This window comes from Puma concolor, chromosome D4 (assembly GCF_028749965.1).
Source record: "Puma concolor isolate L17-30 chromosome D4, mPumCon1.1.hap2, whole genome shotgun sequence".
Classification (NCBI taxonomy): domain Eukaryota; kingdom Metazoa; phylum Chordata; class Mammalia; order Carnivora; family Felidae; genus Puma; species Puma concolor.
Genome location: NC_141679.1, coordinates 59,771,389 through 59,788,152, shown reverse-complemented (window position 1 = coordinate 59,788,152; position 16,764 = coordinate 59,771,389). Strand labels below are relative to the sequence as shown.

The 16,764-nt window shown below is 41.1% G+C and overlaps 1 protein-coding gene across 1 annotated transcript; it reads left to right on the top strand.

Moving 5' to 3' along the window:
* The first annotated feature begins 10,816 nt into the window (after positions 1 to 10,816).
* Positions 10,817 to 15,210, top strand: TOMM5 (translocase of outer mitochondrial membrane 5). The gene is made up of 2 exons (XM_025912282.2): positions 10,817 to 11,024; positions 14,852 to 15,210. Exons 1-2 carry the CDS (start codon positions 10,904 to 10,906, stop codon positions 14,884 to 14,886), a joined length of 156 nt encoding a protein of 51 aa, XP_025768067.1. The 5' UTR covers positions 10,817 to 10,903; the 3' UTR covers positions 14,887 to 15,210.
* Positions 15,211 to 16,764: the final 1,554 nt, after the last annotated feature.

Below are 16,764 nucleotides of genomic sequence, written 5' to 3'. Positions count from 1 at the left end.
TCATTAATGAAAGAGCTGGGGCTAGAATTGCCAAACTGGAGATTCATCTCCCTGTGATGTCATTCTTCTTCCAACTGGTTCCTTTGCTCTATGCCCTAGTTGGCTTTCATGCACTCAACACACAGTCCACACCCTCCTGGGATGTGCCAGCAGCCTGTAAGGCTCACCCAGAGTGAACTAACCCAACTCAGCTGGCCTGAGGCTCTTTACCTGCAGAGGAATGAACGCCACATGACTCTCTTGGAAACATACATAGTTTGTAGGGACACGTGTGATGTTCAGGTGTATCCAGCATGGCATGTCTGCCAAGTTTGTCCTGCCAAGACACAAGCAGTCTGATGAGTCATTTATAATGTCTGATACTTTTAAGTTCTTTTTTTTTTCTAGGCCTGTAATTTCAGATTACCCTATAGCAAAAGCTTGGTATTGCACCCCCCCCCCCAAAGCAATTTATTTAACAACAAAAATTTACTCAGGAGATACTTAGTGAACATTTCCCATTTGCTAGGCACTATGCTAGCATCAGGAATAAACAATGAGGAAAATATGATTCCCATCCTTTTTCAGTGGAGGAGACAGGCACATGGACAAGGGCCAGATATTGTGCTAAGTGCTTTGACATGAGGACAGCAGACACACATCTTAACATTTATTTATTTTTGGGACAGAGAGAGACAGAGCATGAAGGGGGGAGGGGCAGAGAGAGAAGGAGACACAGAATCGGAAGCAGGCTCCAGGCTCCGAGCCATCAGCCCAGAGCCCGACGCGGGGCTCGAACTCACGGACCGCAAGATCGTGACCTGAGCTGAAGTCAGATGCTCAACCGACTGCGCCACCCAGGCGCCCCCAGCAGACACACATCTTATAGAACACAGAAGCAGCAGCTAAGCCAGCACAGGTGGGTTAGTTAAGACTTTTTTAAATGATCTTTTTTATTTTAGAATAATTTTTTTTGTATATCAAGTTTTTATTTAAATTCTAGTTAGTTAACATATAGTATTATATTGGTTTCAGGAGTAGAATTTAGTGATTCATCACTTTCCATATAACACCCAGTGCTCATCATAACAATCCCCCCATTTAGCCCATCCCCCATCCACATCCCTCCATCAACCCTCAGTTTGTTCTCTGTAGTTAATAGACTGTTACAGTTTGCCTCCCTCTCTTTTTTGTTGCTTCTTTCCCCTATGTTCATCTTTCTTTCCCCTATGTTCATCTGTTTTGTTTTTTAAATTCCACATATGAGTAAAATCATATGGCATTTATCTTTCTTTGACTTATTTCACACTCTAACTCCCTCTGTGGCATTGCAAATGGCAAGATTTCATTCTTTTTTATGGCTGAGTAATATTCCATTTAGAATAGTTTTAAGACTTACAGAAAAGTTGCAAAGATAATACAGAAAGTTCTCATATATCCTTCACCCCAGTTTCTCATATTATAAACATCTTATATAACTGTTGTATATTTCTTACAACTGAGGAGCCAACATTGGAACATTAATTTAAACTAGTAGAGACTTTTTGAAGGAGGTGACATCTAAAGTGATTTCTGAATGACACTAGGAGTTAGCCAGATGAAGAAGTAAGAAAAATCATTTTAATCATGAAGGAAACCACATACAAAGGAAACCACACACAGAACTAAGAGTTTGGTGAGTTCAGGGAATATCCAGTAGAAGTATGTGGAGGTGGAGGTGGGAAATTTGTGAGGGAAAGAGGCAGATAGAGGAAGAGTGGAGAAGAGGCACCAAGTACGGGAAGAGGAGTGGAAAGGGTTGAGGTTAGTGAAGAAGATGGGAACCAGATCAATAAAAGGCCTTCTACACAGGACTAAAGCATTTGTACCTTTTACCTGAGGGCAATGAGGAATAATTAAAGTATTTTATCCAAAAGACTAACATTATAAAAACTGTATTGGAAAGATTACTTAGAAGGCAGGGCGGAAAACACACTTGCAGGGATAAGACAGAAGAAAGACCAGTTGGTGGATGGCCTGATCAAAAATAGTGGTGGAAAGGATAGAGAAACTATAATAAATTTGAGAGATATTAAGGAGACAGAATTGATAAACGTGATGGTTAATTAGATATAGAGCCAAAGGGAGAAGGAAGGCTCAGGCTTGACTCCCGATTTCTGGCTTTGGCATCTGGAGGGACTGGATGGTGGTATCAATCATTAGGCAACAGAGCACAGGAGTTAAGGTTGATTAGAAGGGGAAGGTGATTGGTTCCACTTTGAACAGTGATGTATGAAGCACCCATGGGACATCCAAGGAAACAGCGAAGTCAATAGGTTGGTTGGATATACGGGTCTGCGTTTCTGGAGAGAATTATGGGTTAGAGACATATGTGGTGAATCATTAGCTTAAGGATGGCAATTGAAGCCAGACTAGATTGTCCATGAGTATAGAAGAGAAGAGGGCCCAGGAAAGAACCTTAAAGAAACTGACCATTTAGGAGTTGGCCCTAGGAAGAGCTGTGGAAGAAGGATGGGGAGCATCTAGAGGAAAACTGGAAGAATGTGGTATCCATGAAGCTAGGAGGAGAGAGCTTTCCTGAAAGTGTCATGTGACCAATAGCATCAAATTATTCAGGGGGGCAGGGGCCCACAAGTGTCCCTTGAATTTGCCAATAAGGGCTTCTCTTGAAGCAGTTTTAGATAAGAGGGGGGGCCAAAAATCCAATCCACCCTTGGGCTACAGAATAAATAGTAGGTAGGGAAAGAGCACTTGGAGTATGGGTCATAGTTTTAAAAATATTTACTATGAATTGGAGTCCAAAGAGAATGGAAATGAAACTGACAAATAATAGTAGGTACTGTTGCAGTAAAAAAAAATTACTTGTTCCACTTAGAATGCGCTGAGGCTGTAATTTTTCTAGTGAAAAATTGTATCTTATGATTAGTAGTAGCTACCATTAATAGGATGTCTATCATAGGCCAGGCACTTTAAGTACATCATTTTATTCAGCTTGTAAAACAACACTTTGAAGTAGATATTAGATCTCTCTGTCACAGATGAAGAAACAAAAGCCCAAATAGTTTCTGTCACAAGGTCTCGAAACAACTTCATGTGCCCCTGTGAATCAGCACTCCTGTATCCTTTGGATAAATTCCTAGTAGTGCTATTTCTGGGTTGTAGGGTAATTCTATTTTTAATTTTTTGAGGAACCTCCACACACACTGTTTTCCAGAGTGGTGGCACCAGTTTGCATTCCTACCAACAGAGCAAGAGGGTTCCGCTTTCTGCATATCCTTGCCAACGTCTCTTGTTTCCTGAGGTATAGCAGCGCTATCAACAATAGCCAAATTATGGAAACAGCCCATATGTCCATCAACGGATGAATAAGGAAGATGTGGCATACACACACACACACACACACACACACACACACACACACACACAATGGAATACTACTCAGTGGTGAAAAAGAATGAAATCTTGCCATCTGCAACAACCTGGATGGAACTAGGGGGTATTATGCTAAGTGAAGTAAGTCAGTCAGAGGAAGACAGATAGCATATGTTTTCACTCATATGTGGAATTTGAGAAACTTAACAGAAGACCATAGGGGAAGAGAAGGAAAAATAAGCGAGGCAAACCATAAGAGACTCTTAAATACAGAGAACAAACTGAGGGTTGATGGGGGAGCCGGGAGAGGGGAAAGTGAGTGATAGGCATTGAGGAGGGCACTTGTTGGGATGAGAGCACTGTGTTGTATGTAAGGGATAAATCATGGGAATCTACTCCCGAAGCCAAGACTACACTGTATACACTGTATGTTAGCTAACTTGACAATAAATTATTAAAAAATAAAATAAAATAAATAGAAACAATTTTAAAAACTTTTTAAAAAATTAAAACAAAAACTTCATGGGGTAACTGGAAGTTAAACCTAACCTGTGCTCCAAAGTCCATATTTTTCCGTCTGCAACCATACTACCTCTCCTGAACTCTTCCTACAGCTGGCTTTCATTTTACAACACAAACGTCCGGGAGCTAAAATGGTCAAGGAATTCCGTCCACCACTGTGAGCATTCTGAGGGAAAAGACAGATAACCCAGGCACACCTTCTTATTCAAGGATAATTCTGAGTAAGGAATAAAGAGTTTCTGGTTTTGAATCTCAGAGGTCCTTGCCAAGGACCCAATACGTCCCCTTTGTTGTGAGAGATAAGGGGGTGGGGTTGGGAAAGCAATTAGTGGGGAGGGGATGAGGCCAGATAGCTCAGAGTAAATCACTCCATCATTGGTAACTAGAAAGTTAACATGGTAGATAAGGGAAAACTGGAAAATTCTAAGAGAATTTTGCAAAAATTATTTTTAGCCTGGAGACAATGAGCATCAAGGAAGACCCAGCTGCCTTTATACATCTATAAGGAAGAATGATCGGACTTGCTTTTGACACTGTGGAAGGCGTAACTAGAACCAGTGGGAACATGGTAGAGAGAGGCAGATATGGCTCTAAGAAGAAGAGCTGCCTATCTGCAGATGGATGGAACTGCCCAGTGTGTGGTGAGCTCACTGCCACTGGTCATGTTCAAGTAGAAGCAGGGATGTTGGAGGTAGGGGCCAAGCGCCAGACAAGGACTTTGAGAGATCCTCTGGAAGAGATAGTTAGGACACGTTTTCACTTAATAAGGCCTGGCCTTTATTCTCCCCAACTGAATTCTAAACATTACATGATGGGAAGATTGGCATGTTCCTTCATTTACGATGTGTACAATGCATAGCAATTCAACTGTAATATGCAATAACAAAAGGTATTGCTACCTTTAGGAAGCTCTCTGGTTTTGTTTTTTTTTTTCTAAGATAAGAAAATATGCTTGTGGGTATCTATGCATTGGCTTTTATCAGGCAGGTCTGTCATCCTGAAAATGTTAGGGACAGGGTGTGGAGAATAGATACTGATAGCCTTACCTTTGTTTCCTGTGGAGGTTGGAAATAAAGAGCTCACTTTTTGCTTTGTCAAAGGGCTCTTGACATGGATGAGAGCTTGTCTATCAGTGTAGAAGGTGCACCTATAATCATTGAATCAATAAATCCTCTTCTTTCACTGTATAAATATTAATCGAGCGCTTATAACACTACAGTCAAGAAAAAGGCACTTTTTATTGAAAAATAAGAAACTATACCAAGCGGTATAAACATAGTTCCACAGCATATACATGTGTTTTTGTGTAATGGGGGTGGAATGGGAGTGGTGACAAAATCAACTCTCTAATCTCTGCAGGGAGATGGCTGGCAATTATCATGTGCTCTAAATACTGTCAATGCTGGGGCGCCTGGGTGACTCAGTCGGTTAAGACTCCAACTTCGGTTCAGGTCATGATCTCAGGGTTCATGAGTTGGAGCCCCGCGTTGGGCTCTGTGCTGACAGCTCAGAGCTTGGAGCCTGCTTTGGATTCTGTGTCCCCCTCTCTCTCTGCCCTTCCCCTGCTCGTACCCTGTCTTTCTCTCTCTGTCTCTCTCGCAAAAAAAATAAACATTAAAAATTTAAAAAAATACTGTCAATGCAAACTAAGCTTTGTGTATGTTTTACTTTTCCTGCTACAAAATAATTAGAATTTATAGCACAAGGAAGCAAACCTCTTCTAAAAACAAACAAAATTTCCCATCCCCTGTTTGTAGTTCTCAAAGGTCTAGAGATGTTTGGAAGAATGTGTAAAGAATATTTAAAGATATAGGAAGATAGTCAATATAACTTAAAATGAAAAATGCAAGTTAAAATATCATATACTATATGGTCCATACATACATACATGGTGTATACACACACACACACACACACACACACACACACACACACACACAGAGACACACACAGAGAAAGAGAAAGAACTACATATGTGTACAATAGAAATAGAAAGGCTGAAAGAATGATCATCAATGTGTCAGTAGCGGTTGTGGGATTATAGGGGACTGTTCTTTTCTTCTTTTTCCCTTAATTATGTATTTTCTAAATTTCATAAAAGTAAACAAGTAGTTTTGTGGAAAAAGAAGTTATTAAAAGCATAAAATGGGTTTCATATAATTGTATGGCTATAAATAAAGCAAGTAAATGTTAAGGTTCATTCTTTCATTTTGTCTATGATAAGATTATTTACAGGATTTTTTTTATTTAAAAAAATTTTTTTTAATGTTTATTTATTTCTGAGACAGAGAGAGACAGAGCATGAGTGAGGGAGGGGCAGAGAGAGGGGGAGACACAGAATCAGAAGCAGGCTCCAGGCTCTGAGCTGTCAGCACAGAGCCCGATGCGGGGCTCGAACTCACAAACCATGAGATCACGACCTGAGCCAAAGTCGGTCTCTCAACCAACTGAGCCACCCAGGCGCCCCAATTATTTACCTGATTTTTATTTAGGCAAACAAAAGCACACTGTACAAAAACAGTGAAAAACAAATCACTAAATAAAAATATTATGTAGAATTTTGGGTAAGTTTCTTTGGGGGATAATTTCCTCTCAATGTAATATGCAACTGATTTTTTAATTTGAAAAGTTAGCAGATAAGAAGTTCATTCGTTCATTCATTCATCCACTCAGGGGGTACTTTCTGAGTTTTTACTATGTATAAATACCTGTCCTCAGGTGTTTGGAGGATTGAAGTGCATGTTCCTTGTACTTGAGGTGCTTACAGTCTACTTTGAAAGATCAAATACTCATGAATCATCCAGACAACAAAGCCCCCCAAATTACAACAGAGAATAGGGTATTATGGAAAGCCAATACCAGGGAGATGAAGGTTATCAAAATTCTACTCATCTGTTAAATTCCAAAAGTCCCTCTTCCTGAAGATGACTCTTGCTGGGCAGTACTTTCTAGAAGTAAGTTATCCCATCTGCTGGGTGAGGACTCCGGTTAACATCTATCACAGAGTAATCCTTTGCTTGTCCCAATCTTTGTTTCGTTCATGTCGGGTCCTAAGTGAACTTCAAAACAAAGTTTATTTTGGGAACACCAGCCTATGTTCATCTCCTGAAGGAATGAGGAAGGAGAGGTGTGCAGCTGGATAACGGAACAGTCCAGATTAACTACCGGTGATAGGGGTGGAAACATGGAAAGAAGGACTGCCATCAGCCTCTTGATGAAGAGCAGCAAGGCTTTATCCTGTCCCTCCCAAGCTGAAGTTGAACAACACCCCATTCTTCCAGTCCTTACCTCTGAGGGGAAGATCATCAATGAGAATATCCACAAAGTATTAAAGCTGCAAGGTAATGGTGAAAAGTGCTGCACTGCGAGCCCAGAGACCTACCTCAGTTCCAACTAGCTCTACCTCTAATAGGTTCCTTCTGGACCTCAGTGTCCTTATCTGCCAGATGAAGGGGTTCAACTATTCAATTCCCAAGGCCTATAGCTCCCTATACATTAGAAACCACAAGGTTCCTGTGATTACATGTTGGAATTATTCCCCAATCATGAATCATCTGTCAATCTCTGATCTTATAAATACAAATTCCTCCCCAATGATGGAAATTAAAGCATTTAATTTTCTCATGGATAAATTGTGCCCACTGTATGTTTGTGTGCTGTAGTGTCTGGGAAGTTGAGGCAAAGGAAATAGCTCCTAAAGCCCTCCTGGGATCAAAATGGAAAACAAGACAGGCTATGACATCAGCTACCATTTCCTCTATGATCAGACTAACACAAATATCAATATTAAATTATGTGTGTATAGTTTTTATTTTTGCTTTTCATGGCAAAATCACAGGGAATCCTTTGCCTTTAGCCTTTAATGCAAGGTTATGAAGGAAGAACAGGAAAAGATGAACATATAATTTCAGCATTTTTGAGCTGCAAGTGATTTTAAAGATCAGTCCCAACCCCCTGATCATTGCAATGAGGAAGAAAATGAAGAGTCCAAGCTGTGCCACAGCTCACTCCAGTGTTAACTTTCTGAAGTACATTCTCTCAGTTTGCCTCACTTAAACGAACCACCACCTACATGCCACCCCCAAAAGACGAGGGGCACTAAAGAAAGACAAAGAAAGGAGCCTAACCTCTTTTAATGAGTTTCCTCCATTACAAGTTAGAAGAGCCAGGCAAGGGGAAGACAGACTTCATCAGGATGAACATTTCTTTTTGTTTTTTCTTAATATTTACCTATTTATTTGGAGAGACACAGAGAGAGTGAGAGTGGGGGAGTGGCAGAGAGAAAGAGAGAGAAGGAGAATCCCAAGCAGGCTCCATACCCAGTGCGGAGTCCAACGCAGGGGCTCAGTCTCACAATGCTGGGACCTGAGCTGAAATCGAGAGTCAGACACTCGACCGACTGAATGAATCACCTGGCTGCCCCCAGGATAAACATTTCTGAAATAGTTCAGGAGGAGTTCACCCTCCTAGATTGTATCCAGAACCAGTTCCTCACCTCAAGACCAACTGTTCCTTATTTCTGTCCACTACCTTCCTGTCTCTCTACAGGTAGGCTGGCAAGCACAAAGCCTCTCTAAGAGAATTGTTAGGAGAATAATGTTGCCTTTGATCAGGTCAGCTAGTTGCCTCCACATCACCTGTCAGGTCAAGTGCTGCTTTATACAGCATTGGATGAATAAAATTCAAGTGCTAAAAATTGGACCTTTGTACCAAGACACACGATTTTCTGCTAATTTCTTCCCTCTTTGGTTCCCTGTGAATCCAGGCAAGTTACTCAAAAGCATCTCAGTAAAGAAAAACTGGTAGTTCTTCAGGAGGGCTGTTTTTCTAAACTCAGCATTAGGGATCTAAGTTACTGGCACACGTAAGAACTCATTCCTTGCCAACTCATTTTGCCTCACTATTCAGACGGATGAGATGTACCTTATTGTGACAGTCTCCCTACCCCAGAAAATACACACTGGCTGTTTTGACGTCTGACCGACCACATTGGATAATGTTTTGATATCCATATACTTCAGACCAGAATGCCCTAAATGACACAATTAGAATTCAAAATGCTTAGACTGTTAGAACTGAAAGGGACTCTCAAGAGCACTTAATCATATCTTCTCCCTTCTCTCTTCTTCTAAAGAAATGGAGTTGCAGTGAAAGAGAGACTTGTCCTTCGTCACATGGCTTGATAGTGTCAGTGCCAAATCTAGAGGCCATGTCTCCAGTCTTCCTGTTCAGGTTCTTTCCACAGCCCCTGCCGCTTTCCAGCATCAGTGCAGGCTTTCAACACTCTCAAAGTGTTGGATGGAGGCTATTCCTTGGGAGTCAGCCCCTCCCATTCCAGAGTTGCCTCTGCTATTCCACGGCATGAATTATAGATACAAGGGGTTACTAAAGCCTGAATGCACAGATGAGTTCTCTTTCTTGCCCCAATGTTTTATATTCTGTCAACCAGGAAGGTGGGCAGCAATGCTTTAGTGATCAGTTATCACAGTAAATTACTGTTCTAATTTACCCAAAATCCATTGTTGCTATGCAGTGGGCAATCTAGAAGGTACATTCTGGTTTTGAAATATGTGAGCAATTCAGTTATCTAATTTGTGTCTAAAAATGATATACGGCTAGTTGGCATGCAAAATTTGGGGCAGCGCTGTTTTGATGAATCTGTGGCAGGAAATCTGATTGCACTAAACCTCTACCTCCTGAGTCCAGTGATTCCCATCAAGGAAGGCACTAACCGTTAAAGACTAACAGAGGTGCAAGGGAAAGAGAATTCAACTTGGCATTATGATTACCTGCATTAGAACCCTGCCCCTGCCTATCACTAGCGGAATGACTTTAAGCAGTGCACTTGGTTTCTCAGCCTCCCTCTCCTCATTTGTAAAATGTTGAAGGGAGCTGAATTCGTTTTATACATACTATATTACTGTACCGATACTATAATTTGTAAGGATCACTTAAAACCAGAAATGAGAATACGGCAATAATATGGAGTTGAAAACTTTTATGCTTGGGTCCCACAAGTCTAAATATAAAACCCTACTGCAGGGGCACCTGGCTGGCTCTGTCAGTACAGCATGTGACTCTTGATCTTAGGGTCCAGGGTTTAAGCCCCAGGTTGGACATAGATCTCATTCTTAAAAATAAATGTGTAAATAATAAAATGAGGATGACAATAACATTTATTTAAAAAACCTACTGCATTGGGGTGCTTGGGTGGCTCAGTTGGTCAGGCGTCCGACTTCGGCCCAGGTCATGATCCCGTGCTTGGTGGGTTCCAGCCCCGCGTAGGGCTATGTGCTGACAGCTCGGAGCTCCGAGCCTGCTTCAGATTCTGTGTCTCTCTCCCTCTACCCCTTGCCTGCTTGCACTCTATCTCTCTGTCTCCCCAAAATAAATAAACATTAAAAAAAAAAAAACCTACTGCATTTACTAGTTGTGTAATCTCAAGCGTCATCATCTTCATCTTTTTGTTTTAACTTACGAAAAATTTCAAACGTACTCAAAATGGACTAAATTAAAACAATATGTTAATCACAAGCTTAAGCAATTTACAACGTTTTGCTAATACCGTTTCATTTTCCCTCCTCAACACTTTTTTCGCCCCTAAGGTATTTTAAAGTATTTGGGGGCAAGTTGTTTTTAAAGCTTTCTGTGCCTCAGTTTTCTCATCTAGGAAATGAAGGTTTTAATATCCAGTTCACTGCGTAGAACGGTAATTATTATTATTTATAGTGGTATCTACGTGCTTCGCCCCTCTGAGGCGTAAAAGCACTTTGCGCTGTGGCGCGCCCAGCTCAAGACGAAGGTGTTAACAGCCAGGGGGACCTCTCGCTAAGACTGCGACCGCCCCCTTCAGGCAGCCCCCTGCAGAACCTCGCGGTCCGAACGAGGATTGTCCCTCGCAGCCTCCCGTCGCTGCGCGCGAAAACGAAGGGGCGGGAACAGGAAATGGGATAGGACAGAGTTCCGGGTGCCGGGCAGCCGCTGAGAGAAGCAGAACGTGGTAGCTGGTAGTGGAAAAAGGAAAGCCGGCATGTTCCGAATCGAGGGCCTCGCGCCGAAGCTGGACCCCGAGGAGATGAAACGGAAGATGCGCGAGGATGTGATCTCCTCCATACGGAACTTCCTCATCTACGTGGCCCTGCTGCGAGTCAGTGAGTGTCCTTCCAGGCTGCGGCCGTGAGACCAGCGGGAAGCTCGCGGACACCACCCACCTAATTGTGGTCCTATAGTCCTTGGGGGCCCTTGAGTGGAGTGAGCTGGGCGGTCGCAGGGAGCGTGGGGCTTGCGCGTCGAGAGTGGCGGGCACATGCGTGGCTTAGGGTCTGCGGGTCGGGGTTCGGGTACAGAAGTGCACGCGGTGGTCCGGACTGCGAGGGTTATCGTCCAGCTTCGCCCTGCCTTAGGAGAGCTTGAATTGAAAGAGCCTCAAGGGATTAAACCCCCCCCCTCCCCCCATTCCTTAGCTGCTCCCACGTTTTGTCGACAGAAACGGAGATCTAGAGCAGAGAAATGGCTGGCTCAAGGTCACTCAGCGATTCAGTGAATGATCTTGGTCTAGAATCCAGAGCTCCTACTACCAGGTTTCCTCCCTTCAGTGTTGATCTCTGAAATACAAGAAGTTTTGCTTGTTAATACACAGGGTGAAATAAGTAATTGCGGTGTTTTGTTTTGTTTTTTAAGGAATGAGAATAAAAGGATAGGAGTTTATAGCATTAATAATAATACTTGAAGGCTTATTTGAATTTATGTTTGGCAGAAACTTGTTTGACAGCGCTTTGAAGGAGGCCGGGCCAGAGATTCTGTATATCCCTTTTGCAAGCGAGAACTCACCCTTCAAAGGGGGTCTTAACGCAAAACATCAGCGTTAAAGGCACACTGAATGTTAGATCTGGGCTTTGTAGGTCACTTCTGTAGTTTTATTGATACGCATCTCAAAAGTTATTTGCTCACACACATACCCCGTTCTCAGTTCAGTACTCTTCATTGCACCTTGCTGTGTATTGCTGGCAGGGATGAAGGCATTCCAAGGTCACCCTGTAGAAGGCTCACGTTGGGCCTGGGCCAGAGCTCCTGTAGCCTGGTAACCCTTTAGTGACTATGCTACTACTCTGCTTCCCCAGGAGAGGGAGCCCTGCTGAATAGAAACTCCCAAGTCGTCCTCCTTCAACAGCTTTTTGCAACTCCCAACTTAACTTTCTCCTCTTACCTTTTTTTTGTTGACTTAGCTGCCAGTAAAATACTTGCTTCTTTTCAGTCACCTTTGTATCTGATATGAATTGGTTTTCTTTTAAAAAAACTTACAGAATACTGTTCCACATTGCCACTTTTAAAATTGAGATGTACTTCATAATATATGGTTCACCCATTTAAAGTGTACAGTTCAACCTAAGTGTCTACCAATAAATGGATAAAGATGTGTATATACAGTGGAATATTACTTAGCCATAAAAATGAAACCTTGCCATTTGCAACAACCATGGATGGACCTATAGGTTATTATGCTAAGTGAAATCAGAGAAGGATGAATGCCATGATTCCACTTATATGTGGAATCTTTGAAAACAAATGAACAGGGCACCTGGGCGGCTCAGTCAGTGAAGCATCTGACTTTGGCTCAGGTCATGGTCTCGCAGTTTGTGAGTTCAAACCCACATCAGGCTCTCTGCTGTCCACAGAGCCTGCTTTGACTCCTCTGTCCCCCCTCTCTCTCTGCCCTTCCCCTGCTTGCGCTCACTCTCTCAAAACAAATAAGCATTTAAAAAAACAAATGAACAAACAAAACAGAAACAGACTCATAAATAGACAAACTGGTAGTTTCCAGTGGGGAATAGGATAGGGAATAGACAAAATAGGGGGAGGGGATTAAAAGGTACAAACTTGCAGTTATAAAAGAAGTCACAGGGATGCAATGTACAGCATAGAGAATACTATAATAATTTCTTGTGGTAACTAGAGTTATTGTGAATCACTTTGATGTATACCTGAAACTAATAGGGATACTGTATGTCAATTATACTTTAATTTAAAATAAAAGCAATTTAAAAATAAAGTGTATAATGAATGGTTCTTAGCATGGTCAGAGTTTGCAATCATCACTACGATCCATTTTAGAACATTTTAACTCTAAAGTGAACTCCATGCCCATTAACTGGTCACTATTTTCCCCTTTCCCTTGGCAGCCACTAATCTACTTTCCATGTTTATGGATTTGCCTATTCTGGACATTTCATACCAATGGAATTGTAGAATATGTGACTTTTTGTGTCTAGCTTATTTCACTTTCCATGATGTTTTCAAAGTTCATCCATATTATAACGTGTATTAGTGTTTCCTTCCTTTTTATTGCCAAATAACATTCCATTGTGTGGATATGCCACATTTTTATCCATTCACCTGATGGATGTTACAGTTTTGTCTGATAAGAATTAGTAGAGATACCTGGGAATATTGCCAACTTTGTCAGCCTTCAACAGATCTCAATATCTTCAGTTTAATATTAACAATATGTTTTATTACTTTCGTTATGGGTATTGAGAAGATACTTCTGGCAGCTCTTTTGTCCACACAACCTCCTCCCCTTTTTTAAAAAATTTATTGTGGTAAAATTTATCATCTTAAATATTTTTAAGTGTGTAGTTTAGTGGTATTGAATACATGCATAATGTTGTACAACCATCACCATCCATCTCTAGAACTCTTTATCTTGTAAAACTGAAGCTTTGTCTCTATGATTTTGACATCTCTTTAAGGATCTCGTAAGTGGAATCATACAGTATTTGTCTTTTTGTAAATGGCTTATTTCGCTTCACCTAGGGTCCCTAAGGTTCCTCCATGTCATAGCGTATGTCAGAATCTCTTTTTAAGACTAATATTCCGTCGTATACCATTTTTGCTTCTCCAGTCATCTATTTTTGGATTTGGGTTGCTTCTACATTTTAGCTACTGTGAATAATGCTGCTCTAACATGGATCTACAGATAGCCCTATTTTTAATTTCCTAGGACCCACCATACTCTGATCCAAAGCAGTTGTACCATTTTCCATTCCCACAAACAGTGCACAAGGGTTCCAAGTTTTCCACATCCTTGCTGACAGTTTGATTGTAGCCATCCTAATAGGTGTGAGGTGGTAGGTCACTGTAGTTTTAATTTGCATTTTCCTAGTGACTAGTAATGTTAAACCTCTTTTCGTGTGCTTATTTTGGCCATAGCGCTTTTACACAGGACAATAATATCACTTCTTTAGCTCCCTACGACAGCATTTGTTTTTTTCCAGACATTTCTGTGTGTACCATCCTACCAGACCCCCATAAGCACTGAAGTAGGACTGGGGCACCTGGTTGGCTCAGTCGGTTAAGCATCTGGCTCTTGATTTCAGCTCAGGTTTCTGGCTCCGTGCTGGGCGTGGAGCCTCCTTAAGAGTCTCTCTCTGCTCCTACTCCATGTGTGCACACACATTCTCTCTCTCTGAACTGAAGTAGTTCACCTATATCATAGGTGATCTGGATTGCATAAGTGATATATAGCTAATCATTGGGAGAACCTAAATGTGTGTCTGGCTCTCCTCATTACCTAGTTAAGTGTTTTCTCCCACTTTCTGCCTTTTTTCAAATAGGTTTTAAAAGGTGGAAAATGCCAATTTGTTTCTTCAAGTGTTTTGTTCCTCTGATAGTTAAATTACCCAGAATAAAAAAATGTCCTTTGAAAGAGGATTGAATTTACTCTTTATGGCCCTATGAGGGAGAACTTCCTAGAGAAAAGGTTTTATACAGTGTAAGAAAAACTTAGAATAGACAGAGCTTCATGACACTGGAAAGACAGGGGGTCTCTTACTGGGTTGTGCAGGCCATTGTAGGGAGTCACTTAAAAAAATGTATTGAACTAAATCTAAATCTGTAAGATTTTCCCAGTCTTACAAATTCCATAATATAACTTATGGGCTAATAGATCTGAAATTCTGGATGTTTATTTTTCTTTCAGCACCTTTTATCCTAAAGAAACTGGATAGCATATGAAGATGAACATCACATGTGAATGCATGATAAGAGGAACCCGGTTACAACTTCTACTCCTATCTGCAAATGAATAGGCCCCGAAAGATGTAAGAGACTCTGAATGGACATAAAAATTCTACTCATTAAGAACAAGTTTGGCCTCTGGTAACTGACCTTCATAGCTAAAATTTAAAACTGCTTGAGAAGTAAAGACATTTTGTGGTGATGGTACACCCATATGCTTGTGATGTTCAGCCTCTGTGAATGTTGATATAATTAATTGTAAGTAATGTTAAACTCCATTTTTTAGCAAGTATAAATTATAAGGGAATTATGTCTGCAGTAGCACTGTCTTGTTAGTCATTTCTGTTTACCTTTTTACTTCTGTCTGGAGTATATTTGTTGAAGAGTTCCTTTTGATTAGTTATATTTTACAGAAGCCAGCACACAGCCACAACAACATTTAAGCCCAGGACCATTAGTCTATATTTTTAATTAAAATACCAACTAAGAAAAAGATTGGATTTTATTTCTCTTAACCTGCTTTTTGCTGCAGACCGACAATCACTGGTGAGACCTCTTTAATATTGTTTGTTACAAACTACGTTAATTTGAGTTACTCTTGTTTTGGACTGGAGGATTTGCTAATGCTGATAGAGTGAAATTATTTTATTAAGCAGTCTTTGTGAAAGGCAACATTACTGCTTGATGCTGGGAATATATAGTTCCACCAAAGGAAAAAATTGCTATAATTTAAGTCAAATAGTTCTCTAAGTTTGTTAGGGGAAGAGGACAGTCCTTAACTTTCTTTGTAGAGGCAACTTACATTCACCTCTTTTTAGGTAACTAAATTAGGTAGCTATATTGGTATATTTAGGTAACTATATTTACTTTTGTCTTTGAATAGCATGTTAGTATTGGTACTTCGTGATTTTTCTGTTGTAGACATTGCCTACTGACTTCTCTTTCCTATCCTTACCTCCAGCGCTCTTATCTCTTCTCATTTCTTCTTCTTTCCAATGTACTTATTTGTGTGCTTTCGTTTGAATTAATTTCATGAGGGCTCTAAATGCCAGTTTTCTTTTTTTAATGTTTATTTTTGAGAGAGAGAGAGCGTGCACCTGTGGGGGAAGGGCAGATAGAGAGGAAGACAGAATTCCAAGCAGGCTTTGTGTCATGAGCATGGAGCCTGACTCAGGGCTCAAACCCACTGACCCTGAGATGACCTTAGCCAAAACCAGGAAGGAGTTAGATGTTTAACTGACTGAGCCAGGCGCCCATGTTTGTTTTCCTTCCTGTACATCTTTCTGGTTTTCCGAGACTTCATTTTCTATGAACTTAAAAACTGAATCAACTAGACTCTTTGCCATATATCTACATTGTTCACAGTGTTCAGTTTCATCAAGTGTGCTGTTCCGTCTTCCCGATTAAGTCTTTCCTGGAGCTTTCTGACCTGTCTCAGTCTGGACTACAGTCACTTGTGCCTGGTGGATGGCTCTATTCTGGGATCTCCCTTTACCACAATCCTGGGAATTCCTTTTCCTTGTTTTCCATGTTGGATCTTTTGTTTCTGTCTTGTATCTTGTTTATCTCCTGTCCAGTATGCATTTGCTCACTGAGTCTCTGTATTGAGTACAGTACCTGTGCCCATAACTGCCTGGCATCCCACAATCCAAAGAACCCTCTGTTTTACCCTTTTCAGAAAGTAAACTTCTGATTTGGGGAGGGAGCTAGGGAAAAGAGGCTGCTTAACTGTAAGTTGCAGAGAGCATTCTGAATACTTAAACCTTCAACCAGTTCTTACTTTAGTGCCTACCCCTTCATTCCTACTTCCAAAGGTCTATGAAGGCACCAGTTTCTGAACCTTTTAAGGATCCTGTGATGTGAATTGAGTTGTTT